Genomic DNA, 27,760 nt, shown 5'->3' with positions numbered 1-27,760 from the left:
TCTGGACCAAATATGTAAAATTCTTTATTAATCCCAAAGGGAAAGTACTTCAAAAACCACAAAGGTAATGAGATATTCATAAAAAGGGTCAAACATACCAAAGCCACACTGACTAAAGAGCTCATAAAAATAGAAATAAAATGACAGAATAACAATAAAAAAATGAGTGGAAGCTAAACTAGAATAGAAACATAGGCAGCAGGAATGCACGAATCTGTGATTAGTAAGCCGGAATTCATATAATGTTCTTTTGAACATTATTCATATAATGTAAAATGTCTTCATATCTGCTAACATGACTAAACACAACAATAGTGTTTGGCATTTTATAAAATCAATAGTTCTGAATAACAAACCTAAAAGAAAATCTCATTTACAAGATGTTTTGGCTGGCTGGGTGGCGCCATGTTAAAGCTTTAATAAGCTTTAATTCGGTTCATGATGAATTAGGCAGTAGTAGGTATAATTCAAAACATTCAAAAGTGACCAAAAGTAGTCAAATAAGAGGATTCCCGAGGTCAGCAAAGCCTTAACGTTCTCTAAATGTAGACATGTGAGAGAAACGTGTTTTCATGACTTGACTTCACCGCCACCTTGTGGAAAACAAGAGACACTGTATCACACTGAACTGCCAAGAGGATATGAAACAAATGGTTTCAGTACTTTTAATGCAATTGTAAAAATTGTCTCATATATAAAGGGTAACTAAAAACTAAATTAAATATAAAAAAGCAAAACAAACACTCGTTTTAAAGGTAAAAAATAAAAAGATAGAGGGCTCACACTTGTAGAGTTGTGAAGCAGACTGGTTAAAAACCCTTTGTGACACTACCACCGGACAGACACAAACCTGCCACTAATGGGGGCAGCACTGTGTCCTGCCAGTGTTACAAGCATAAGGGAAGTCAAACTGTTTGACAACTTTAAATCTATTCTGCATTAAACCTATTTAAGGTGTAAAAGGGGGGGTATCGAAGTAACCTTTCAGTGTTCAATGTCCATTTGTATAAGCAATGTATACTAATATGAGTAGTGATGCTGTGCACTTTTACAAATGAAATATATTTTAAGGTACAGTGAGTTACAGTAGCCAGCTTCACTACAAATTTGCATGAGAATTACACAACTTCCCAAGTGAGCATTAAAAAAGATATTTGTAAGTTAGAGAGATATATAATAATATTACAGAGTAATATACAGTATGAAATGAACTTGAATTTCTGCCGAGAGAAATCTGCTGGATCATAGTTTCAGCGAGTTGACCTCTATGATCTGCTGCAGGATGCTGTCCACATCAGTCGTCTCTAAACTAATGCCATTCAGATCCAGCTGGGGCAGGAGGGCTGTGAGGAGAATCACCACATTGTTTCGGATGCCCTGCAGATTCTCCTGTGCCGACCTGATGGGAGAACAGCTTCGTTATTAGAGCTGGAGTAGTTTGTGTTTCACATTTCAGTCACTCAGGTAAAATTCCCATGTAGTGGAGTAATGCCTTTGAATCACACTTGAGTAAAAACAGATAACAAGACTGTCTAAGCGTAAATAAGGACAGGACTTTAATAACTTAGGGGAAGTGAGAAAAGGAACACAGGAGACAGCTGTTAAAGATAGAAGCTGACTAGAGACTTTTCTTACTTGATAAGATTTCTTTGGTATCAGTGTATTTTTAAAATGTGAGCATTTATGATTTGACTCTGATTCATTTCTAAGGGGAAAACAACCCCTGCAGAAAAGTATCATGTAATATCATATAATGTCATTTAACGTATCATGTAACCCAGCATGAGCCAACTGCAAAAATACAGAAGAAAACTGGTTAAAAAAAGAATTTCACGTAATTTTACGCATACAGCAAGTGCTGCGAATCTGAAAAAACACACCTGCTATCTTCACAGGCCTCACTGTCACCGACTCTCATCCTGCTCTGAGTTTCAGTTCTCTCCTTCCGGGTTCTGTTCTGCTCAGGCTGCTCCTTCTGTACACACACAGCTCTCTGACCCTGGACCAGCAGAGCCCGGGCCGATCTGCTGGATGAAGTAGAACTCTGAAGCGCACGAGGGACAGTAGAAGATAACTTTAAGTATGCAGTTAGAGCTTAATTTTGGGTAACTGAGCAGATGTACACGATGAACATTAGAACACTGTATGTCACAGTAGAACTCAGTACTGAGCTCTGAGCAGGTAACTTGTGATTGATAATCGAGGCTTAGCTGTGATTTAAATGTTAAAACAACATGAGCTCAAATCTTTTCTCCCTACAGATTTTCAGTTGCAGTATGCATAAGGTATTATTAGTATAGGCCCTGGTGTCATTTATTAATATCAGTTAACTTTTTTAATTTTAGTATATATTCTATTTAGTTTTTTGTATGTGTTGATTGAAAACTGAAATTGAAAAGTGGAGTAAAATTGGCTATTGGTTTGTCAGGTAAGTTATTTATGGGTTTATGCAATGTGCAGACTTATATGGCATCAAATCAAAGTAGGAGTAAAAAACTCGAAAGCAAGTTGAGTGGCAAATGTGCTCCCTCAAGGTAAACATAGTTACTTTCCATTTTCCATTGTGTTTTGTAAAAGACTATGATGATAATAATAAATCTATAATATAAGGTAGAAACTGAGCTGACCTCAGCCACATCCGTCTGGCAGCCGACCTCTCTACTCTCTGAGGAAGCTGCTGGTTCTTTTGGATTTTCTGTGCTGCTTTCGGCAACTGTCATCGTGCCTTGACTTGTCTTTGTGATTTCCAGACCTAGAAGCTTACGCAGTCTCTGAACCTCTTTTTCCAACCCAACAAGCTTCTGCATTTTAGCCTCCCGGTCACTCCCTTCGAGGGGCAGCGGTCTGGTTCCTTCTGTTCGACTCAGTGGAGAAACAACCAGAGTCTGGGTGGAGGGGAGTGAGTGGGTCCATGTGAGGGTGGTCGGTGTCTGCTGCGTCGAGTCCCCTGATTTCTCTACTTGGTTGCTACAGTCCTGCTTGGTCTTGGTTTCCAAGAAAAATGTCTCAGGCACATTTGTTTGTTTCTCAGAATTCACCTCTTCTGTTACGTTTTCTGAGTCGGGCTGTCGCTCTTCCCAGAGATATGGCTTCTTTTTCAGACAGTGAAATAACGACCCCAATTTTCTTTTGTGTCTACAGAAAACAAACACTAGTCAGATTGTTGAAGATCAGAACTTTGTGAAAGTTGAAGATCTTTGAGACAAGTAATCCAATACACTGAGCATACCCCGGGCTTTAATTATGCCCGTTAAGTTATTTCTGCAAATAAAGCAGCTTAAAACCAAGGCCGCTCTTACAGTTTTCAATCTTAGCATTAGGCCTTGAATGACTTACTAACCCTTTATGATAAAATGTCTTAAACAATTCTGTCATTAAATCTATGCAGGCTTTTCTGCTGTGAACACAAATTAATTGAAAACAAAGGCGAACTATATATACCTTCCTGTTTCTGTGGCCTTCTCTTCTGCCCCCATTGGCTCCGTGTTTGTGCCCTTGTTGTTGTCTGTTTCTTCACCTTCAAACCCTGGATCCTCTGCTTCATTTTCCACCTGTGTCTTGTCTTTAATATTCACGTCCCCTCCCTCGCGCCCCTGCTGTGTGTGTGTGACTTCAGCTTTGACCCTGTTTTGTGTATATTCTTCATCATCTGTGTGTATTGACTGATTTGTGTCTGTGTGATGATCTGTGTATGTTTGATCATGTTCAGGTGTATCTTCCTCTGTGTGACACTGATCTCCTGTTCCTATGAGGTCAGGTGTGTGTGTGGACGCGAAGGTGGGCTGGCTGGGCTCTGATGAACTACGTGAGATGATTTGATGCTTAGGCACTGGGTCCTGGAATTGGCATGACTGCAACACAAATAATAATCTAGAAGTTGCAGACGATACAGTGGTAGCAAAATACCAAATGTTTAAGATAATAATTTCACATACCTCGAGTGATTTTTCTCTTTTTCTGCTTTTTTGATGCTCTCTGTGGAACAATTCAAACAAACTCAAGTTAAGTTGAATAGATACTGAAAATATATACTGCACAGGTTTCACAAAGTAAATTGCAAGGCAAATATCATATATATAATCCCTGTACTAATTCCAAGATGACTATAATGCTATATATTTTAATATATTTTGTGCATATATTTTAAGAAATTACATGACAACTGTATGCAATAGTATGAGGAGGCTGCCAGGCAGACTGGCATCAAGAAGTCACAGAGGCAACTCTGATGTAAGAGAATAGAAATGTATAAAATTATTAATAATAAATAATTTAAAAAATTAGGAATCACCTGGGAAACCTGACTTAAGTTTTGTAGCACTGCAATCCACCATTATCTGCCAAGGCCAATTAAAATATGTGCAGTTGCCCCCCAAAAATTGTAATTAATGTTTAAGTACTACAGTAGCTGTTCAAGCTAGTTGTCTACTGTAATTTGATGATTCCATCCACTACTAAGGCATTACATCCCAATAATACATACATTTTTAAAGTTCCAGTTTAACATCTGGAACACAGTCAAAAAAAAACTGTGTCGAAAAGACTGAAATGTTAACAACATCCTCACCAACATCTGTAACTACATGGATTATTCATCATTAGGTATAAAATGAGCATCAACCAAAGACATAGTTTTTCCAAGCAAAGGTTGGTCATATTCACCCCTTCTGTTAAAAAATCACATTTCTAAAAGCAAGAATGTAAATAATGTAGGTCCATTACAATATGCAGTACTCGAGGGAAATCAGCATATAAAGGCCAAGAATAGAAACCATTTTTTTATGAGACCTTTGAGCCATCAGGCATCATTACATTAGAAACCATCATACTATCATGAGAAATATAGTCACATGGGTTCAGAAGTAGTTAAAGTAGAAGTTTTTTGTTTTTTTTTAATAGAAAAATTAATTTTAGAAAAAGTCAAAACTTCTCTGAAAAAGGGGATTAGTTGTTCAACAAGTTGTAGATTTAATAATAAGATTTCCAGTTCTGATAAAGTGGTAAATTTTCATTTCAGTGCTTTTGTGTCGATCATGTTTGGGCAGAGTTCAGTAAAACAAGACTTTTCTCTAATTGTCTGACAAACACACAGGGCCACATGGGCAACCACCGGAAATAAGAGTGTGAAGCAGGCAGAGGAAAACCACAAAATGGCATGTGAACCCACATTCGCACAAAAACGCATGCAGGAAGACATGCAGGAAGCAGTCTGTCCATATACATTATACATGGAGATACAGTTTGAGAGAACTAAAGAAATTAGAATTTACTGTTTCTTGTGGTTTTTCTGGTAGCTGGGTGTTAACAGCTCCTCACTGTCTTCTGCTTCCTCTGGTGAAGAGCAGCTTCTAAAAGACAAACAGAACTGGATTAGCAACTCAGCTACTTCTAAGGCTCAGCTCTCAGAGCCTTCCTGTTATAGCCAAGACACCCACACCCACACACACAGACAATGACCTCCTCTCACTGTTAAAGCATATATCTCAAGTTGTACACGACAGTTTAAAGTAGGCAGGCTTTGCTTCTTACAAATTGATCAGAGATCTAAACATCTGATCTCTTTTGAGCTTTTACAGAGTTCAAATTAGGAGGTAGAATGACAACAGGAACAACAAATGAGCCTGGCTTAATTCTGCATGTTGTGGCTCGGGGTGGGTGTCTTAACCCTTTTACACAAGCGTATGCCCACAAGTAACCACTTAAAGGGTTGTTCCAGTACAGTAGTACGACGCACACAAGTGGCCTTCCCACTATGGAGATTGGACATCTGTCCTTGTAATCATGCAGCTGAGTAGGAGCTACAGGATTATTGTGACCCATAGGTCATGGAGGCAGCCTACTCTGAGTACTCAACGTAAAGTTACAGTACACAACTATCTGAAAATATATATTATATATATAATAAATACATTAAATAATGTATTTTCTATAATTTGTCATTATTATCATAGATATCATTGACAAATCCAGAACATGCCAGAGAATCATCATCATGTTTTAAGTTTTCTTCAAAGGCAAAGTAATTCGGTGACAGTTGTGCGGACAAACATACTGATATTGCAAAGAGGAACTGCTAATAGCTGATTTTGCATATGTTTAATGGTGTCAAGATAAAAAAAGGTAGACAAACATACACACAATAACTTAATTCATAGTTTGTTTACCTCCTAATCCCTCATGTAGTTACACAACAGAGGACATGGCTATCCAGAACTTCCAAAACTCAAAGCAATATTGACTGATAACAGAAGTATATTTTCTTGGTGGTATCAGTGTCAGACTTTCCATGACCATGACCCCAAAAGATTGTCCCTGCTATTCAAGAAAATAATAGATCAATAATTAGACACACCTGTAACGTGGATTGGGGTTCTGGCTGCAATTCCAGCTCTCAGGAACCTGACTGTAATGATGTGCAGAGACACTCCGCCACTTCAGACACTCTTCACACTGGACCCACATGGGACTACTAGAAAAACAGAAATATGTAACTGTAAGCAAAGCAGAAGCTAAAGGGGAAGGTTACTCACCCATAAAATACTATTTAAAAACTTTCTCACAAGCCTTGATTTCTGCACATGTACATTAAGGTTAAAAAGCTACATGAAAGACGGAGATTTATTCTGTTGAAGCCTCATATATTTTCTATTTCAGATGACCACATAACTTGTTAGAAAGTCCTTTTAAGGTCCCTGCCTCAGCATGTTTACTGTTCTTGAGAAGCAGCTCTGGGTGGAAAAAACTTAGATTATTTTTATTTTAAGGCGTCTTAGATTATTAAACAACATGTAGTTTTTCATACTTTCAGTGCTTTTAGCGTCAGATGAACCAATAGCTGCAAAAATAATTTTGAAGCAATCACTATGCCAACAGAAGCCTTTGCTAAAGAGTTAATTCCTTGTTAAAAAACAGAAATGGGCTTAGCACTGCAGATATATATAAAAACAGCACTGACACTTAGCTGAGAACAAGACTTTTCACGACTTGCACTGCTATTTTAAGAAAAACAGTTGAAACTAACTTGTCAGCGTCATGCTTATCTTCATCTTCATCTCTGTCTAGAGCCTGAAACTCTCGCTCTCTGGCCTTCTTCTCTGTCACCTCCTTCCAGTAGTCGTTGAGTTTTAGGCCCAAAGCACCAAGGGTGAGTCTGGGGGGGGGAAACAGGAAAAGAAAATAATCAAAACAAGTTGTGTTTGACTCAAGACTACGAGACTGCTTAGATAGAATGACTTTGAAAGCACTGTGGCCTATTTCATGACGTCAGCTGTGAACAGCTTCTGCAAAAACACTCACATCTGCAGAAAACAAAAGCATCAGGAAGACCCGTGTGAGTCACTGTTGCTATGTTTGATTATAGCGTTTTTTTATACAGCAATATCTTCTGTATCCCAAGCTTCAATCTGAGCTGCTTAATAACTACACAGCTCATTTTCCGTTATGTGTTTAATAGTGTTTTTGCGTGTTATACCTGTATTCTTTGGTGTACTCAAAGTCTTGCTTGTTGTGAGCTGGTTTGAGGAAGTTACACTCGATGATACCGATGACACCGACTCCTGCTCTTTGACCTGAAGCCTGTAGGCAGGTGGGAAGAGCTTTAAGCAAATGAAAGCGTTGATGATAAATACCACTGATACCACTGATATATATATCTATATATAGATATATATATATATCTATATCTATATATAGATATAGATATAGATACGCCATATAATGCATTTCCTGTACCTTCAGTTGACAGCCCACTTTCTCGTAGGCTTTGATGAGTCGGTTCTTGTGGTACATCATGATCCCGTAATGGTCTTTGTTTTTTGGGTTCAGTCCAAAGGTCACTTTCACTTTCTCTTTCTTACAGAAACCAGTCAAGGTTAACAGCACTGGAAAGTGGTAGGTTTCAGAATACATATGATATAGATATTTAGCAAGATCAAGTTATGAGTGGTGATTTAATCTAAGCTGTTCACACTAAGAATTGTAGCATTGCAAGAACTGTAATTCTGTGTTATGGTCTGTTTTTTGTTGATTTAGTTTTACTGAGAGCTACACTAAACCACAAACACTGAGATATTTGTTTTAATTTTCCCTTTTATCCTCCAGCTCTTCAAACTTCTCTTCTTGTCTTCCTATTGTCACATTTTTTCAAAAGAATCAATGCGCGGTTGTGATGACGTGGCTTTCTACAACCACACAAATATGCACAATGGAAAACACAAAGGTGATGAAGAGGATACACTGAAGTGTGGTTTGTACACATCGTGCTCAATGCTTCTCAGCCTCCTCGACACCAGTTTGGCGAGAACCTTCTTCCCCCTTAGTATGATCTGTGTCCTTGGCTTCAAATACAAAATGCTGAGGTAGGCCTGAGTTACACAGAGAGAATAAATATTAAAACATTAAAGCTACCATATGCAACTTAATTTAGTGCTACAGTAAACAATACATACGAATGCTGCAAAACTTATTTATCAAACAGAAATCATTGACATTTTTTTGATTGGTTAGAAGTGTGAGCCTCAACCAAAACCTTTAGAACAAACATCTCTGCACTGCTAGGGAGCACTGTTCAGTGTGTCTGACTTCATGGACGTGTAAACAGCATCTCTCCACAAAAAGATAAAGGTTTATTGGAACATCTTGATATATTAACCTAATGGTAGATTATCATTTTTAGAAACCCTCAACATTCTTTTGAAAACCAAAATAAATTATATGCAATCTTGCAAATTTATTTGTAGCTTTACAGTGAAATTGGTACAGTGGTACTGCGCAAAACCACACGTCTGAAGTAGTACAGAGGTGCTCCCATATTTACCTGAAACTGGAACACAAACACTACATGCAGCTACATGGGTATCTACACACTTACACACACACCCACCCACACACGCACAAGTTCGTACAAAACACGTGTACTGCGGAGGCTTACCCAAACCTTAACCACAACCACTACGTGTCTTACCCTGAATTTTTAACCACTAACCCTAAATCTAAAAAACCCTAAATTGTTGTTTTATTGGCTGACAAACGTCATTTTTGTAAGCTAAATTAAAAAATCTTTTAAAAGATTTTAAAATCTGCACTGCATGTCTAATGTAATAATTATATTTGTTGCGCAACATCAATTATGTTGAATTTCTAAATAGCTTCCTTAGACAATTTATGCTTCTCCATCTGTGTGAGACAATCAAAAGTTTAAAAACATTTACTAAATACCACATAAGAAGATATCAGAATTTATTGCAGGTAGGACATTAGGCATCAAATAAACACAAACACATGCTCTCTGTCAACAACCATTCGTTTTTTTGGTACAGGTGAAATACTTTATTCCAACTCACCCTGAGGCTGTAGTGCATGTCTGGGATGTTTTGCTCAGCCCTCAGGGATCCACTGTTCCTCAGACCCTTCTTCAGCTCCTCAATCTGAATCTCAGGCAAACGAAAGTCATCTGCATCACTCTCAAAGTCGATTTCTGGCTTGCCATCTTTGGCCCTTCGAGATAACATCCAAAGAATAGTCAAAAGAAAAGAAAAGAAAAGAAAAAAAAAGAAAAGAAATAACGTTGTTATACCAGGTAGCAATGACACTTGAGCAATAAAATATTGAAGTTGACATTTTGAATAAGCAGATGGAGTGCCTGTCCAAACTACTATGAGGCTTTTACCTTTCAGGAGACTCAATCTGCATGATTTTTGTCTCCAAACTCCTAGGCATAACACAGCCGCTCTAAGCAGTAACTACTGTACAGTTTAAGGAACTTACGAAAGTTGCAGGAGAAATGACATGTTTTCTGCTCTTCATATGATGACATTAACATGTGTTGTTTTGTTTGCATTTGTGTAAAGGCGTGCTTAATCAAATATACTATGTGTGTGTTCATACCCATGTTTGCATAATTATCAATCCCCAATGCGTGATGTTTAATCTACACTAAAAACACATAATTAAAAACTAAAACCAATACCTTTTTTTGTGAACCAAAACTAGAAGAATAATACACCAATTTGGAAAATAAGCTGCTATATATTGACTGTGTTAGATGAGATTTACACTGGTTTCATTTTAAAGTAAAACAAGACAATTAACTTAGTATAAAAACAGAAAAGCCGGCAGACACAGCTAGCCTGACACTGCACTCCGTATGAAAATACAAAACATAAAAATTATAACTTAAGATAAAACAGTGTTAATTAAGGATTTTAAAGCTGCAAGCTTCACCAGCTGAACCACTTATCTGGTTATATAGTTCATATTTATTATACAGTTATAAAATTGATATTATCAGTATCAGTATCTGAATTGGTACTGAATTAATAGTCACCTACCTCTCTGCAAGAAAGCGAGCATGTGTATTTGATAAAATGTCAAACTATTTGTTAACCAACTTTGGAATGGCCAACATGCCGTCTTTTGATTTCTGAGGAAATGTTTGACTCTTACCTGCGGATGTTCCAGATTAATATCTTGGTGCCTTTTTTGGAGAGAATGGAGTCAAATTGTGCATGTATCTGCTCCTGGGAGGTGAGGATTGAGTGTTGGAGGATGGCTGCCAGACTGGCCTCTGAATCCTCTGTCACCACCAGAGACTGTAACACTGAGTTAAGGTGAAGATATACAGGATAAGACTATTCTCTCACATTTAATACGCTGTATTTAAAATACTGATTACCTTCAGGGTTCATCACAGCCTGTCTATACTGAATTCCATTATATTAATAATCCTCTCTCTCGTCTCATGTCTAATTCTTTTGTGAAGGATATTGGTTTGTTGGTTAAAGGGGACAATGGGGACGATGACAGCTTGGGCTTTGATGTTTTCCAGGTAGCTTTGGGACAGCATTCCTACAGTCTGGCACCCACCGTTCTTGGTAAAGATGAGTGCGTCTCGGCCAAGACGCATGGAGCCAGACTTGAAACCGTTCCCATACACACCGATGGCCATCAGACTGCTCTTCCCTGAGCCCTTTTCTGTAAAACCAAAACTGGACATAATGGTGAAGGAGAGAGTGAAGAAATAAAGATATGTGCTACTCCTGTTTTTAAAAAACTGTGACATGGTGTAAAATGTAAATAACAAGAAGATGATGACTTATTTTTGTTTAAATAATACAAAGACAACATGTCAAATGCTAAAACTGAGAAATTACTTTTGCCTTGTAATCTGCCAAATGTTTTCAATGAGTGACAGATGTGAACTCTTGTACTGCACTGTGGACCTATGATGTTGTAATACATGCAGAATTTGGTTTGGCATTCTGTTGCTGTAATGAGCAAGGCCTTCTCTAAAGGCCTTCCCCAGAACACCAAGGACCAGTTCCCAGTTTATCACAGGGCCACATATAGAGACAGACAAACATCCACACACATTCACACCTATGAGTAATTAAGAGTCACCAGTTAACTTAACATGCATGTCTTTGGACTTTGGGATGAAACTCGAGTACTCGAGAAAACCCATTCAAGCATGCAGAGAACATGCAAACTTCTTACAGAAAAAACTCAGCTGGAAGGTGAGTTCAATCCAGGGACCTTCCATCTGTGAAGTGACAGTGCTAACCACTCCACTAACTAATCTAATGGGGAAGTTGTTGCTCAGGAGGTAGAGAGGATGTCAACCAATCCCAGGGGTTAGGGATTGGATTCCTGGCTCCTCCTCTCCTTGGGTAAGACAGCTAACCCCAAGTTGCCCCCGGCGGGTCAGGCCAGCTGCATGGTGTGTGTGAATGATACTGACTGACTGCCAGCTGTAAGATGTTCCACCAGGTGATTTTTATCACAACATAATTTTTGGTATTTTGTTGTCCCAACATATATTTTGTGGGCTTTTTATTGGCATTATTGCCTTATATGAATAAGTATATGTGAATCTTACCTAAGCATCTTGTGGAGTTTGTAGGGAGTCATGCCGCTGCCATTGTCGGTGAAAGTTAGGCAGTGGTGATCGGCTTCTTTAACAACATCGATCCAGATCTGTTTAGCTGATACACCAGGATCTGATGCATTGTCTGCAACACAAGAGACAGAAATGAATAAACAACAGCGAGATGGCCAAAAGTGTGCTAGGTGGATTGAAGGTTTTACCACGTTTGGCCTTTAAGGAAAAACATAGTTTTTTATGATTTAAGTTAGGATTTTAGTGTTTATCTGGTCTATTATTTTTGTCTCACTATAGAAAAAGTGAGTGAGACTGTGTTGCGAAAAAAAGTGTTAGGGCCACAGTAAAAAGAGCACAATATCACAGCTCATTAAATTATTATCATATTGCTATAAGACGTATAAAATGATGCACACAGCTCCTCTCACACATTGAACATTAGTGTGATCAATAACTGTGTCGGAGCACAGAAGTCCAATGCTATGACTAGACGAGACACAAAAAGTCACACGTGGTGGTGAGTAAAGCTGGAATTATACTCCTGATATGCAGACATTTGAATACGTCTTTCTCATATACATGCACATACTTGAAGAAAAACATACTTGTCCCCAAAGGGGCAGAGTTGTGTTTAGCAAACCAGTATTTACAAAAGAAGTGGAATAAAACAGGAATAAGAAAGTAGTTATAATAAAGTTAATAATAAAGTTGAATAGTTACAAAGGATGCGTTATAAGAGCTGAATACCTGACAGACACCCAGTTATTTGACAGAAAACTGCTCAACTGGCTCACAAAACCCCCCCAAAAAGGTTTTCTTCTGTGTTATGTGGCCCCCTGCTCATGCCCACTAGTTTTTCATGATTATATGTACCATAGGCTTTACATTGGGATGATGCCAAACAGATAAATGTTAGATGTTAGATGTTAGATGTTAGACTGCTTTTTACCCATAGATCTCTCTGAGCTAACTTCAATTATTACCTCATCTAAACCAACAACCTGTCTGCTAGACCCTATTCCAACTAAGCTGCTCAAGGAAGCTTTACCCTTAATAGATACATTCATATTAGATATCATCAATCTATCTTTAGAAACAGGCTATGTACCACAGGCCTATAAGGTAGCTGTAATTAAACCATTACTTAAAAAACCCTGTCTTGACCCAGGTGTTTTAGCCAATTACAGACCAATATCTAATCTCCCCTTTATTTCTAAAATAATTGAAAAAGTAGTCGCAAAACAATTATGTGATCACCTTCATAGGAATAATTTGTATGAAGACTTTCAGTCAGGATTTAGAGTTCATCATAGTAAAGAAACAACACTGGTAAAAGTCACCAACGATCTTCTCATGGCCTCAGATAATGGACTCATCTCTATACTTGTTCTGTTAGATCTTAGTGCTGCATTTGATACCATTGATCATAACATTTTATTACAGAGACTGGAACATGAAATTGGAATTACAGGAACTGCACTAGGTTGGTTTAAATCTTATCTGTCTGATAGATTTCAATTTGTTCATGTTAATGATGAATCCTCCATGCACACAAAGGTTAGCTATGGAGTTCCACAAGGCTCTGTGTTAGGACCAATACTTTTTACTTTATATATGTCTCCTTTAGGCAACATAATTAGAAAACACTTCATAAATTTCCACTGTTATGCTGATGATACCCAGCTATATTTATCTATGGAACCAGATGAAAATAATCAGTTAATAAAGCTTCAAGCATGCCTACAAGACATAAAGGCCTGGATGTCCCACAATTTTTTACTTTTAAACTCAGACAAAACTGAAGTCATAGTATTTGGGCCCAAAAATCTCAGAGATATGATGTCCAACCATATTGTTACTCTAGATGGCATAAGTCTGGCCTCCAGTACTACTGCAAGGAACCTTGGAATTATTTTTGATCAGGATCTGTCCTTTAACTCACATATAAAACAAATCTCTAGAACAGCCTTCTTCCACCTACGGAACATTGCCAAAATTAGGAGCATCCTGTCTCAAAGTGATGCTGAAAAACTGGTCCATGCATTTGTTACCTCTAGGTTGGACTACTGTAATTCCCTACTTTCAGGATGCCCCAGTAACTCCCTAAAGAGCCTGCAATTAATCCAAAATGCTGCAGCAAGAGTGCTGACTGGAACTAGCAATAGAGATCATATTTCACCTTCACTAGCTTCTCTCCATTGGCTTCCCATTAAATTTAGAATAGAATTTAAAACCCTGCTTCTTACATATAAAGCTCTGAATGGTCAGGCTCCATCATATATAGAAGATCTCATAGCACCATATCATCCCAGTAGACCACTTCGCTCTCAGAATGCAGGCCTACTTGTGGTTCCCAGAATTTCCAAAAGTAGAATGGGAGGTAGAGCCTTTAGCTATCAAGCTCCTCTCTTGTGGAACCAGCTCCCAGTTCAGATTCGGGAAGCAGACACCCTCTCTACTTTTAAGTCTAGGCTTAAAACCTTCCTTTTTAATAAAGCATATAGTTAGTTATAGTTATGCTGCTATAGGCTTAGACTGCTGGGGGACCCACCCCCCAATGCACTGAGCTCTTTTCCTCCTCTTGACCCTCTCTCCTCTCCTCTCACCCCACAATTGTCACCACTGTATGTCATTAACTCTGTGTGTTCTCTCCCGTAGTTGTAGTTGTCTTTGTCCTCCTCTGTCCCTTTCTCTCTGTCCCTTTCTGCAGGTGTCCCCCGGCTTTGAAGCTGTGTGTCTACCAGCGTGCAGCTACTGGTCCTACCAATCTGCCCGATGTTTTGTTGTTGCTTTTTGTTACTCTGTTCTTTTCTCTCTCCCCTTTCCACTCACCCCAACCGGTCGAGGCAGATGGCCGTCCACCCTGAGCCTGGTTCTGTTGGAGTTTTCTTTCGTTAAAGGGAGTTTTTCCTCTCCACTGTTGCCTATGGCTTGCTCCAGGGGGAATTGTTGGGTTCTCTTTATATATCTTTATAATCTTGACTTTATTCTGTAAAGTGCCCTGAGATGACTTTGTTGTGAATTGGCACTATATAAATAAAGTTGAATTGAATTGAATTGAATAAAGGTTATGAAAAACAACTTTGTTTTCAGGTGAAAGGGTCCTGCCACCAGTTTTACAGATGTCCCTTTTGTCTCTGGAGTTAGTGGAGAAAAGGTTTAGTAGGGTGAAGTGGGACTTTTTGTTTGCCACTGGGCAAAATTGGCTGAAGGGCTGAGAGGCAGCATTGTATTCAATTCTCTTAATACATCTATGGTAGTGAACAAATGATTCCACTAAGTTATTAAAAAGGGAGGTTGTTTTTTATTTTCTAACCTCATCTGCTTGCTGTTCCTCTTATTGTTTTGTCCTTTTTTGTTTCTTCCTTTTCTTCACCTTACTGTTAAGGTCCTACCCCCCAACTTTATGATGTTAACCAATCAGCTCATTGACACACAGCTTCGCACAACATGTAGTGTGATTTAAGAGATGTTCACGTCGGAGCGTGCACCTGTGACCTGATACACCCTTCTCTGCATCTATGGAGAAGAATAACTTTGCCTTTAGGTGGTCTCACATTATGGACCATTATAAGCACAAATTGAGCACGGGGGCACCAGGGGAGTAGGAAGTCAGGACTAATATGCAAGGGCACAGTGCAAGGCAGTGCTTCCAAGTGTAAGCATGACCTTACATGTAAGTAAATTATTTATATGACTTTACACTGCATTGTTTTCTCCAGTAATTGCTGCCATGGCAGAAGCATGTTGTGTAAGACGATATGTACACTATATTGCCAAAATGAATTCAGGTGCACAAAGCAAGGTCCATAAAGACATGGATGAGTGAGTTTGGTGTGGAAGAACTTCACTGGCCTGCACAGAGTCCTGACCTAAACCCGATAGAACACCTTTGGGATGAATTAGAGCGAAGACTGCAAGCACTGTGTATGATGTATTTTAGGAGTATGTATTTTAGGAGTTTAGGAGTGTGTATAAACACACTCCTAAACCTCGTGGAAAGCCTTCCCAGAAGAGTTATAGCTGCAAAGGGTGGGCCGACGTCATATTAAACCCTATGGATTAACAATGGGATGTCACTAAAGTTTATATGGGTCTAAAGGCAGGTGAGCAAATACTTTTGGCAATATAGTGTATATAGCACAGGCAGCCAATCTTGGTCCCCTGCCCTGCTTGTTTTCCAATTATCCCTGACCTACAAAATTACCTGAATCGGTAGTGTCCAGTCAATCTGAAGATAGAAGCAGTGCGTAGTACAAGGATAGTCACAGTATATACTCCTTTAATAAGTGGCTGTCCCTGTCTGATCCTGAAGAGGAAGTGAAAGAACCCGCTGCTGAACATTCAAGACTTCACCAGGATGTTTTCCGAACAGTAGGATTGTGTCTAATTTTCTTAACAAATGACAGTCTTTTCCATGAGCCAGCATACTATAGACCATGGGCAGCATGACAGAAACAGACAAGGTTGCCTCAAAACTGATCACTTATACAACGGCAATTTAAACATTTTGAGAATTTTTTTTTTTCTGCACAAGAGGGCCTTTAAAAAACGACTTCTTCATTTGAGAAAGAGGCAGTTGAAAGTACGCTTCTCATTTATACCCAGAGGGATGACTGCTACTGGTCACTTTATGAGTTGCACAGTAACTACAGTGGCTAACAGGCAAAATGAGTGAGTCTAAAGCTGCATCCATTAAAAACACACCATCCTCGCCAGATTTAAATTTATATAAAGGAAACAAAGTTCTGTATTATAATGTAGGAAGAAATGTTTGCTCATACGTTTTCCTTAACTATTATTGGGTTTTATTGCAGGGCTGTCTGACCCCTTTTATTTACAGGCCGACTGAACTTTAGTTTTTGTGTTATCTCAGATCTCAGCAACTGAACTGGTGAGTACAAAGTTGTTCTTGTTCCTAATGGGAATAATGAAAACAAGATCCTACATGTAAATAAACAAGGTCCCTGTTTTTGTCAAGTGGCTCAGGAAGACAGTGGGACAGTGAGCTACAACATTAGAAGTCTAAATAAATTGAATTCAGCCATCATTAGCTTGTCAGAATTTCTTCAGTGAAAACATATGATGATATTTCAATGTATATTAAGATGTGCAGAGGTGAGTGTAACTCACCACTTACTGTACAGTTATCAATACACAATGATGAGACATTTATGTTTTCTCATACAGTAACAAAATATTATGACTATCTGATAAACACCTCAGCTCCAGCTAAAAACAAAACCAAAAAAGAACTACAGTATAAGACATGTATGGTGTATTCAATACGTCTTGTTGTTTTTATACATCCTCTTTCACAACGATCAACCACAATGTTAACATGGGTGGTCCTAATAAAGTCATGGGGCACATGGGTCATTATGCCCACTCTGACCTGAGTGTGGCTAAACAGCCTAATACACAGATTGTGATACATAAGGCAGACATACACAAACTCAAAACTCAAGTAAAAGTGCAAATATTTTCCACTTCACTTTAAGTACCACTTCTAATATGTTACTCAAGTACTATGCAGATTATCAACATTTTACTTAAAGTACAAAAGTAAAAGCAGTCTACTAAGAAACAATGTATTTTAAACAATATTGATTGAGGTAAATATGGCAAAACCTGTACAATAAGTGGTTCTCTTATAATGATACATTTTTTAGTTCTTAGTATTTACTTTATAAAACCCATACAGCATTTCTATACTACAACCACCAGGTGGTATTAATGTTGTGGATATGATTGCTGTATAAGTCAATGCATACACTATAGTACATACTATTTTCTAGTTTTAGCTTTCTAGTCAGTACTAAGCATTTGTTTTTACACTTGTGATGTTGTGACTGACCTAACTCGGTTCCTTAACCCTAACGACAATAAGCTTCTAAAAAAGTTTTGTTCCACTTCAGCCGCTGCATGTTAGGTTAGAGTAAGGAGCAGAGTTGAGACCTATTTCATCATCCAGTTGTCAACTAAATGGTTATTGCCATTGTGTGTGTGTGTGGAGGGGGGGGGGGGGGTATATTTTGGTTGAATGTCAAATCATAAATAAATCTGGATTTAAATTGGCTACTAAAAGTGTGATCCATACTATGAAGGAAAACATGGTAGGAAATAACATGACATGTTGGCATGTGGTCAGTAAATATTGTAGAATGAACCAGAATCTTTAAAATAGTACAATGATTTACAAACATCAAACAGCACCAGTCCACAGGAAAGGATGGGGAAATATGTACTTTTACTTTTAATAATTTAAATTATAAGCCATTTACTAACTTTTACTTGGGTCGGTGTAATACTGAGACTTTTCCCAGAGTGCTTTTACTTAAGAAGAGTTATTGAGTACGAGATCCGCCGCTGTTTTTCTAAAGCACACCCCCCGTGGTTTCCCTGCTAAAGCCTTGCAGCCAACAGACGGTCAGCACGTCTCACCAATACGAAAGCAAAGCGTGTTGAATGACAATGTTGACAGGCCGCACACAGACGATTCGTGTCATGTGGACGTACAGAGCTTGCACACGGAGACACGAGCGCTAATTGCAACAGCGTAGCCCTCTACTGTTTAAAAGGGTGTTCGAATTTTGGCACTATTATTTAAAATGTGAGGAAAAAGTAAGAAAAACAAAAAACAACTTGCATCGGGAGAATAGCAATAATAAAATCATAGGGTGTGTGTGAAAGAGGAAGTCCATTTCGGTCCATTTCACCACAAACACAGACGTCTGTTATACGCACAGTCCACTTTTTTTGTGCGACAGCGGAAGAGTGCATAGAAGAAACCAGGAACATTTGCAGGTGCACAGGACTAAACAAAAGAAAGAAATTGCACATGTATCGTACCTATGAGTTCTGCCACCGCACTAAAAGGCCAGGTGTGACTTGTGGAGTTGCTGTTCAGGAAGGAAGGACTCATCTGGAAATAAAACAACAACACGCCAGTGAGTTTGCATCTTTTGTCACTGTCACTTCCCGCCGCTGGAGCCACACTCAAATAGCAACTTAAACGCTTTATAGAGTCGAAATACATACGGAACTCAGACGAATCCCATGCTCGCTTAACCTCGCCATGTTTTGCCTCTGCTGTGTGTCTGTCATCTGCGCGCACGAGCGTGGCCAGACGCGGCAGTGGGCGTTGCGTCTTCGGGCTTGTTGCACCGCCAGAGGAAGTCAAGTCAACAGACGAGCACACAGATAGAGGAGGCATGTTTCAGCCGGGTGCTTTTCTTTTTTTTTTTCTTTTTTTTTTTTTTGAAGTGAAGCACGTTGTAGCTTATGAGTTTGTCTTTGACTGTGTAGCTACCGTATTGAACGTAATATTCAACTAAAGCCTGTATTTACTGAAACAAAGCCATTTCCTGTTAGTGCATCCCTTATAACACATTTACACATATTAAGGGACAAGTTAAGCGAGCAAAAATCAGCTCCATCATACATCTACTGTCAAAAGACGAAAAAAAGAATAGTAACGTAGTTCTGTTCTTGTACCTTACTTGAGTATTCTACTTTATATACTTCTGACCCAGGACATTTAAGTAACAAATGCTGTACTTTATACCTCATTACATTGTTTCAACAACTATATTTAGTAGTTATGTTGCAAATTCCTGTAAATATTGGAAAAATATTTTCTTTAGTTTAAATTATCTGTGGAAATTTGCAACCTACAGTATTGAGCAGTACTAGGTTGTTGCATTAAACAATTTTTATGGTCCTTCCTGCCTAAACGTTTAATAAATAGCTCAAACACAACCAAATAACTTGTACGATCCTCAAACACAGCACAGCTGTCAAATATCACCAGATGATTTTTGTAAAGAACGTTTTTAACATTTAAATTACACTCCTGCACTGGGGTTGAAGACAAAAAATAAATCTCCTTTTTACTAAATACATAAGACACACAAGTCTTATTTATGCAATTTATTTACATAACACATAACATGTCTTGCTGAGCAGCTTATTTGGGAGAGAATTTTGTATTAAATAAGCCATTTTTCCTGGTAGCACCTGTTTAAAAGTACGTGTCTGACAGGTTTTGTCAGTAAGCAGAAGGATATGATCAGGAGAATGATAGATTACAATGTGTTTTACACGGCCTAAGTCCGAGAAAAATTGTTTTTTTTACAATATCTATTTCTCTATGTAAGCAGAATTATGAATGTGTTTTCTGTTTTAATTAGCACCTAATTTGTTACACATCAATAATACATCAGTACTCTAAAATAAATACTTTGTTAAAGGTCTCAAAAACAAAGTAAAGACGATGAAGACATAAGAGAAGGATTCAGCTTTTTCATTTTATTATATTCTTCATTTAGAATGTAAGTATTCAATCCTTTTGTGCATAAAAAAGTCCCCATCTTTGGTCTCCACTGTTGGAACGTTCCAGTTTTTCTCTCCATCCATTCACTATCGCAAAATAATCCTCTTCAGAGAATTCCTGCAGAAGATAGAGGCACAAATTCAGGCTTGTCTTGGTTTTGCTATGTCAGTGAATGATGTTGGCCTCTGATTTAGATGATTCAATGTCTGCATGTTTTTGTCACACCAACCTCAATGAATTCATCCTTGATGTCCTCTGCTCTCTGTAGCTCTGCCTTAATGAACTGGATAAACTGAGCCGTCCGGTCCTCTGCTCGGACACTGCAGAAACCAGCCTCTTGAATGAACTGAAGGAGGACAGACAGAAGGGTTAATACGTCAGCACTACAGAAGACTGACTTTTTTACCCAATGGCTTTCACATTGGATCCACAGTCTTCCTTTCAGCTTTGACCACTGCAAAGCAGTAAAGCAGTAAAATATCTGCTTCTTGTGCAGGTTACTGCCTGTTAATGAAACGGCTGTAAGGCTGATGGTTAAGTTCATTTGATTGATCTACACCATACATGACAGGCTTGTTTGGGGTGCTAGTAAAACAGACCGGTCCATGACAAGCATGGAGGATAGTGTTCACTGTTCACTGTTAATTTCTTTTTTGCTTTTGTCTGTCTTTGTTTTTAGATAATTGACAGCAGCTGTAGTTGACAGGAAGTGAACTGAAAGAGACCTGAAGCATGTCTGTTTTATGCCTGTCAACATTAATAATTGTTAATGCGATAATTAATTAATGCAAATTCCTTTTAACACCACTAATTGTTTGGAGGCTGTTAACACAGGTTTCATTAGGATGACCTTTTGCATCACCTCTGCAGAGCTTGACAGTGAGTGTGACCTTGAACAGGAAGGCTGACCGATTCTCAGCATTTATTTGCACTGAGTGAAATTAACAGATGTGAAGTTATAGTTGTAGCATTTCTGATGCAGTATCTTCACTTTCTGCCTTTCTGTCTAATGTAGGGTGAAGCAGCTCATACAACCACACAACCCACAGCAGCACCTGCTGCACAGAGACGGATCCCAGCTGAGGTGATTCACTCAGGTGGACAACTTTTTAAAAGTATGTAAACGTGTCAAAGAAGCACAAATGTGAAATGGTGATGCTATGTATGATTATTTGTGCATAACTGCCATTAATTACAGTTTCAAAAACTTAGATTATAGATAATAGATTAGCAGTTCTAGATATTCAATTTATGCATCACTTTTTTTGGTTTATTTGCTAAACTAGTGGTTAAACAAATTCATTGGTTAAGTGCTTTATCGCTCAAAAATACTAATCATAATGACTAATAATTTAATAGAAACTCAGGAAAAAAAAATCTGTAAGGTCTATGGGACACAAGAAACAGATCAGCGTTTTTTGCCAGTAAAGTCAAAGAAAGTCAAAAGCTGTATATAAACACTTGGGAGTTTCGTGGTAACGTGATCTGCCTTTCTTTCCTTTGTCTTTAACTGTATGTCTTTTTTTTTTTACCTTATATGTATTTTATTATATGTAAAAATTTGTATGTGTGACAGCAAGCCTTCAAGACAAAAAATACAATAGCTCCATATGCCAATGTAGCCCTTTTACAAACTATGACATAATTAAGCTCTATTGTATACTTACACTGCCATACTGTGATGGTGTGTAGAGGATGTAGCCTCTCTGTTTGACGTAGGCCTCGAATGCTGGTGTCCAGGGTTTCTCCCCACAGCAGTAGTCACTGATAAGCAGCTGCCCCCCTGGCTTTAACCATGACTAGTCACAATGCCCAGAAATGAATAGAAGATAAGTTGTTAAAATTATTCTGGATGAAGGGACAAAAAAAAAAAAATTATTCTCATGACACAAAATGTGTTACTTTTTTATTTAACTGGATTTTCTTGCCACAGAAGCTTAAAAAGAAATTGGGAAATCAGTGAAATGAGAAATTTGGACTTAACCCTACAGTCATTTGTATGACAAAATGCTCACGTGGAAGCGTTTGAAGAGAGCCAGTTTATCATCTATGTGCAGGATAGTGTCTCGACTGTAGATCACATCAAAGGATCCTTCTGGGAATGTCCTCTTAGTGGCATCAGCCACCTCAAACTGGACCTGAGAGAACAAGTCATTACTGATACATTTTGTAATCAACTCATTAATCAAACTATGATCGGAGGTATTTAAACAATATTTTTACATACTGATGGCAACTTTTTGGCGATTGCCCTCTCCATGGCAATTTCAACCATATTGTCTGACAGATCCAGGCCCAGCACTTCCACTCCGAAAGTCTGAAGAGTAGCGTAGTCATCACCATCATTATTGTCCTCGTAAATATAATATATCTCCATATCATTCTTATTAGTAAACTGGGCCAGATTCCTTGACTCTTACTTTTGCCATGTAGAAGTCTCCTCCACCAATGCCACAGCCTATATCCAGAACCTTCTGACTGGGCTTTAGGTTCAGCAGGTCCACAAATTCCTGTTAACAAACACACAAACAACTCAGATATTTAAAAGCTACAGTAAAATCCTGTTCTGTTGCTGCAATTGAAGGTTAAAGTGCTTCACAACAAGATTCAGCATCAATAGCCAAACGTTCTACTCTGTTAGGCTGTATTTAGGAGCAGCATAATGCTGACATGCATGTTTTGCTAAATTGCAGTAAACACTAAGTACATGACTGGTACTGTATTTGGTCAGAAATCAAAGTATTGACTCGAAACCTTCCCTCCAAACCATAAATGTCAACCAACGGTGACCCTAGAGGAAAAGTCTGAGTCAGACTCTATATTCAGAGATTTTTCTCTCAGGATGAAATGGAGGGTCTGAGGGAAACAGAGTGAACTTGTTTTGTGATAGGGCTCATTTGGTTAGCTTGGTTTCGTCCTGTTTTATTTTTTCCTAGAAACTGCCATTGATTCTTTACAGTGTTTTCCAGACTTTAATCCTACCTTCGTTGTGCTGGGCCCGCCTGTGCTGACGTATCCAGCGCCAAACATCTTCTCGTAGCGCAGGATACCACGCCTGGTGTACTGCTGATTGTCCAGGAACAGCTGGAATGTGCTGAATCCGTCCTGTCTATTTAAGGAGCGGGGAACCTTCTCCAGCAGCCAGCAGATTTGATTTGGATTGTTTTTCATCTGTGACAGGAAGATGAGAAAGTGATGGAGAAGACAATGACGGGTGCAGAGAGGGGGACACAGGAGAAGAAGGTGATGAAGATGTAAGTAAAATCACTGCAAATTGTTGTTCTTACATCCGACAGTGCCATCTTTCTTCTCTTACAGTATTTGACAAAAATTACTACCTCAACATAGGTCTTGACTTTCTTTTTCAGCACAATGTCGAAGCCAAATGTTTGGCCGCCCTCAGGAGCTTCCACTTGTATTGATGAAACCAACTGGCTGTATTGGGCCTCAGTGCGGTAGCAAGTGGGGTTAAAATCCCTTTTGCTGTCACCTTGGCAGAAAGTTAGGTGTTAAAATGGGGCCTTCTACTTATTGTGTTTGTTGAGAAAAAAGATAATTTAGTTTAAAAAAGTTGATTTTAAATTATGGTTCATATGTGATGCAGAAACTGAATTTGTTATTGGGCAGAGACTATATTTTATATGAATCTTTTGCCTAATTTTTAAAATTTCAGATTTAGTTATCATAAATCTTTAGATATGGTGAAAGAAAATTGTTTTATTATGAGCTCAGTACCTGACCGGTAGTTACAGGATTCTCTGAAGAAAAGAAAGCCACCGGGCGTCAGCCAGCCAAGCATCTTCCCTATGAAGGACCTGACCTCCTCGTCACTCAGGTACATCAGCAGCCAATTAGAGAAGATGAAGTCAATACTGAGAAGAACATTGAAAGCATGCATGAATGAGTGAAATAATTAATTCATTAAGTAAATAATTTAAAACCAAATTAGTTTCTGTGTATAATTTACTTCTAGTTTCTGTACAAATTCAATGTAAGATACAAGTAATGTGTATTATCTTAAGACACACCTGTTTTGGGGGACATCCAGCTTCGTGACATCAGCCTGGATGAAGGTAGCATTGTTATGGTGACCATTGTCCTGCCTGTTCCTCTCTACAAATTTTTCCATGAAGTCCACAGCCGTCACATGGCCGGCTTTGGTCAGCAAATGTTTGGTGAAGCGACTGTAGAGACACATCTCAATAATAAATCGATGTCCTAAATAAGTTTGCCAAATGTGAACCCTTTTTAACAACACATCTAAAACATCACCCAGCGTAGTACATATAGAATGTTTTAACTATAGCAGCTATAGCCTCACCCGATACCAGCCCCCAGCTCCAGGACTTTGCATCCATCCAGGCTGGGCAGCATGGAGAGGATCTCAGGCAACTCCTGCTCTGTCAGCTCCTTGGCACGAGAGTCCAGCATCATCTCCTCCACTGTGGCATCTTTGGAATGCTCCTTCCAAAACTCTGTCATCTTGTTACGCACTGTGAATACACAGGAGTTAAGATGAAGCTAGTAAAAGGATGTGTGTGTGTGTGTGTGTGTGTGTGTGTGTGTGTGTGTGTGTGTGTGTGTGTGTGTGTGTGTGTGTGGACAATAGAATTAGCAACACAATTACATTTTTTCTATGCAGTATTATACCAATGATATACACAGAACAAAATACCTATAAATAACAGTGGTGTTGGCCTATAATTGTGTAGTTATAAGCAGAAAGGCCCAAATGCATTCATACCTCCAAAGTCAACCTGCAAGTCAAAGAACTTCGCCATGTACAACTGACAAATCCATACACTCTGAATTATCTTCTCATAATTATACAGTTAATGGACACAAACAACAGGACCTCAGCTCGTTTTTCTATGAATCATCTGTTAAATAGCTCGAAAAACACATGCCCATTAATTGCATGCTATGTCCAATCAGTCATATCTAACAGAAAATATTCAACTCGTGTAACTTGAAATAAATGCAAAAATGCTATTACACAGAGATTTTTGTTAATATAGAAGTTTTGAGCTGTAATTCTACAAACATAACTCCACAGAGAGGATGTGTGGCACACACATTAAACATAATTCAACAGCCTGTGCATGCTTTTGTCAACAGGACATGCAGCTTTCATGACTTCAATGACACAATCAGTTTTCACGTGCACTTAGAAACGGAAGATCAATGCATAACATTGAAACTATAAATATTACAAAATAAAAAATAAAAAAATAAAAAAATTGAAACCTATAATGATAATTCCTCCAACCATTTGTCGTTTATCACCTACAGAAAGCCAAATAAGCCCTTAGCTTCTAATGTTTACCAGAAGATTATGCAACAGGCCCCATGGTATGATGCAATGATGTACCAGTGGTTACAAAAAAAATCCTGATAAAACTTTCCTAATCTTCTGCGGCTTTTCAGTAGCCGCATAAATCACACTTTGCTAAGCTGCCAGCACGGTGAACAGCAGCATGTTCACATATAAAGATGAAAACGGATGTGAGGTCTGATCACTTGTTCCACAAAAACTTGAAAAGCAGAAAATGCTCATGGGTCACTGGACAGGTTCAGTTTAATCACTGACACATTCCGACACAGTGTTCCCAGGAGGATCACTTCCACCGAGTGAACAATCAGCACAAAGCAACACGTTGCTGCTTCAACATCGTCCAAACTTTGTGTCATCATCTGCATCAGGCTTAGACCCACGTTTTAAACAAACCACACCATTACTGTAAATTGTCTCACCAGCAAAAGAATCCGTTTCCACACTGCTCGTGTCTTTTTCCATGATGGTCTTGAACTTGTGGTGAAAGCAATCTACAGTAAACCCATTCAGTGTGAAAATTAGTGACCGTATTACTGATAAGTAGGTTACTGCGCCTGTTTCTGTCAGAGCGTAGGAACCACCTCACCTGTGTGTCAGTGCCGTTTAAATAACAGGATGACCGTGGCGCGTAAAAGAGGTGGTCTCCACGCCAGGTAGGAAACTGGCCATTGGGGTGCAACCGATACGAGGCCAGGGGAGGGGAGGGGAGGGTGTTCCTACGAATAATCACACTGGGACAAGGGTCTGAAGACTAATAAATGTGCTTTTATAGGGGGGATTCCCCTGACTGTATTTATACGTCATAGACCTGCATAAAATACCGAGTGTGCGCCAAAGATACATGAATATTTCAGTAAAGTAGACTCACTCACGTCTTTTTCTCGATTGTGGCGCTGGCGTGTGCGGAATTGTTCAGTATTGTGTATCCCAGAGAGACAGGTCCCACACCCGCACCCGGCTCATCTCTGTTGTGCTGACACGTTGGAAATGTCCCGTGGCATGCGTCGATTGCGCAACATTGCCTCATGGTGCAGCTGAGAACCACGGTAAAGGTGGAGAGCGATGAGTGCTGAGCGCCGCCCACAGCCTCCCTAAACTAGAAAACTGTGCTACATCTCATGTCATTAAGGTCAATCATTTTAAGACATGTGACACAGTTATTAGACATAATGTCTCAGAAAACATTTATCTTACAAATTCAAACACATTTTTCGGGGGAACAGGCTACAGGTGTATTTTGCCTTTGCTGCAGCACCAATTAGCCACTGAAATAATCTTAGGGGATCAGTGTTTAACTCAATGTGACCACTGTAAACACTACTAGTGGTCCTAAAATACACATACAGTATGAGGAGTAGTAAAAACTAAATTTTCCACTGATGTACTGTGGTAAGACAGAGCCACATGAAAACTTTGGTCCACCATAATTATGGGGAGAATCTAATTCATCCACCAAGTTGGCTGCAGTGCCAATGAAATGTGCACGAATCTCCACAAATATACATGAAATACTATTTACTATTTAATTTACTACTTACTATTTAATGTACAATCCTAATATAAAAAGTGACTTGTAGCTAATAAATGTTCTTTGCAGGAGTTTCACAAAAAGCATACTCAGAAGTGAATTACTATTCCCCAATGAGAACAACACTTGACCTTCTGATTCCTTTCGATCAAGATGTTAGTTATGGGTTTATGAATGGTGTGGCTGTTGAAGGTATTGTGCATGAGGGTGCAGTGGGTAAGGTGTGAGTCTGCACATTCAGGTTACAAACTAGTTTTCTGTTGGCTCGGCCAGATCTTGACTGTCTGGTTTGAGAGTGCAGGAAAAACTGTAAAAAATTCATATAGTTACAGTCACACACTTTTGTTTTCATCTTTATTGTTTTATTTGTTTGCACATTTGTTGTTTTTAGCTCCGACCCTGGTTTATGTGAAAAAAACAATTTTTATAGTGAATTTGTTTATTTTAGTGCAGAAATGTACATTAACCTGTAACAAAACAATGTAAAGTGCTAGCAAATCCATCTAGTATTTTTATACCTCATAACTTTTATATTTAAAGTGTGATGATCATTTGGATGTGATGAAGATTTTGGAACAAGAATGTAGTTCTGCAGAACATCAGTACATTTTATCTGGGAGTAGATGCTGATGGCTACAATCAGCTACAAGCCATGCAAGTACAAACTAAATCATAAAGCAGCCT

At 38.7% G+C, this 27,760-nt stretch overlaps 2 protein-coding genes and 1 long non-coding RNA gene across 6 annotated transcripts; 1 reads left to right on the top strand and 2 right to left on the bottom strand.

Moving 5' to 3' along the window:
- Positions 1–11: 11 nt before the first annotated feature.
- Positions 12–19,077, bottom strand: zgc:152774 (uncharacterized protein LOC553526 homolog). Its single transcript, XM_067518050.1, has 17 exons — positions 18,920–19,077; positions 18,731–18,803; positions 11,876–12,008; positions 10,765–10,985; positions 10,444–10,591; positions 9,342–9,495; positions 8,235–8,363; positions 7,732–7,851; positions 7,472–7,575; positions 7,022–7,150; positions 6,353–6,469; positions 5,271–5,348; positions 3,936–3,975; positions 3,442–3,851; positions 2,628–3,135; positions 1,881–2,044; positions 12–1,399 (listed from the first exon to the last, which is right to left on the bottom strand). Exons 1-17 carry the CDS (start codon positions 18,983–18,985, stop codon positions 1,243–1,245), a joined length of 2,751 nt encoding a protein of 916 aa, XP_067374151.1. The 5' UTR covers positions 18,986–19,077; the 3' UTR covers positions 12–1,242.
- Positions 17,076–23,310, top strand: LOC137133919 (uncharacterized). Of its 2 annotated transcripts, none has more exons than XR_010915344.1 (3): positions 17,076–18,828; positions 21,229–21,328; positions 23,173–23,310. It is a non-coding gene; the product is annotated as an uncharacterized lncRNA (long non-coding RNA). The 2 variants fall into 2 exon arrangements; XR_010915345.1 differs by lacking the exon at positions 17,076–18,828 and adding an exon at positions 20,553–21,092.
- Positions 20,168–26,573, bottom strand: pmt (phosphoethanolamine methyltransferase). 3 transcript variants are annotated; one of them, XM_067518053.1, is made up of 12 exons: positions 26,421–26,573; positions 24,535–24,706; positions 24,242–24,397; positions 23,949–24,085; positions 23,552–23,703; positions 23,196–23,384; positions 22,634–22,723; positions 22,441–22,530; positions 22,229–22,351; positions 21,881–22,012; positions 20,443–20,559; positions 20,168–20,330 (listed from the first exon to the last, which is right to left on the bottom strand). In XM_067518053.1, the coding sequence occupies exons 2-12, from the start codon at positions 24,693–24,695 to the stop codon at positions 20,220–20,222; spliced, it is 1,458 nt and encodes a 485-aa protein (XP_067374154.1). In that variant the 5' UTR covers positions 24,696–24,706; positions 26,421–26,573; the 3' UTR covers positions 20,168–20,219. The 3 variants fall into 3 exon arrangements, with proteins under 3 accessions (XP_067374154.1, XP_067374153.1, XP_067374152.1); XM_067518052.1 differs by having other exon boundaries at positions 26,417–26,537; XM_067518051.1 differs by lacking the exon at positions 26,421–26,573 and adding an exon at positions 25,968–26,149.
- Positions 26,574–27,760: the final 1,187 nt, after the last annotated feature.

This window comes from Channa argus, chromosome 10 (assembly GCF_033026475.1).
Source record: "Channa argus isolate prfri chromosome 10, Channa argus male v1.0, whole genome shotgun sequence".
Taxonomy (NCBI): domain Eukaryota; kingdom Metazoa; phylum Chordata; class Actinopteri; order Anabantiformes; family Channidae; genus Channa; species Channa argus.
The sequence above is the reverse complement of the archived record's forward strand: the minus strand, read 5'-3'. Positions and strand labels throughout refer to the sequence as shown.

Bases quoted from the DNA above. Each gene is read 5' to 3' on its own strand.
- zgc:152774 (XM_067518050.1), bottom strand. From the start codon at position 18,985: ATGACAGACACACAGCAGAGGCAAAACATGGCGAGGTTAAGCGAGCAT. The intron at 7,576-7,731 runs GTACAGGAAATG...ACCTGCCTACAG, and splicing joins AAGTGGGCTGTCAACTGAAG to GCTTCAGGTCAAAGAGCAGG. The intron at 3,852-3,935 runs GTATGTGAAATT...TTTGTGTTGCAG, and splicing joins AAAGAGAAAAATCACTCGAG to TCATGCCAATTCCAGGACCC.
- pmt (XM_067518051.1), bottom strand. From the start codon at position 26,010: ATGGAAAAAGACACGAGCAGTGTGGAAACGGATTCTTTTGCTG. The intron at 23,704-23,948 runs GTACTGAGCTCA...CTTTCTGCCAAG, and splicing joins ATCCTGTAACTACCGGTCAG to GTGACAGCAAAAGGGATTTT. The intron at 22,013-22,228 runs GTGAGCATTTTG...CATTGTGACTAG, and splicing joins CTCTCTTCAAACGCTTCCAC to TCATGGTTAAAGCCAGGGGG.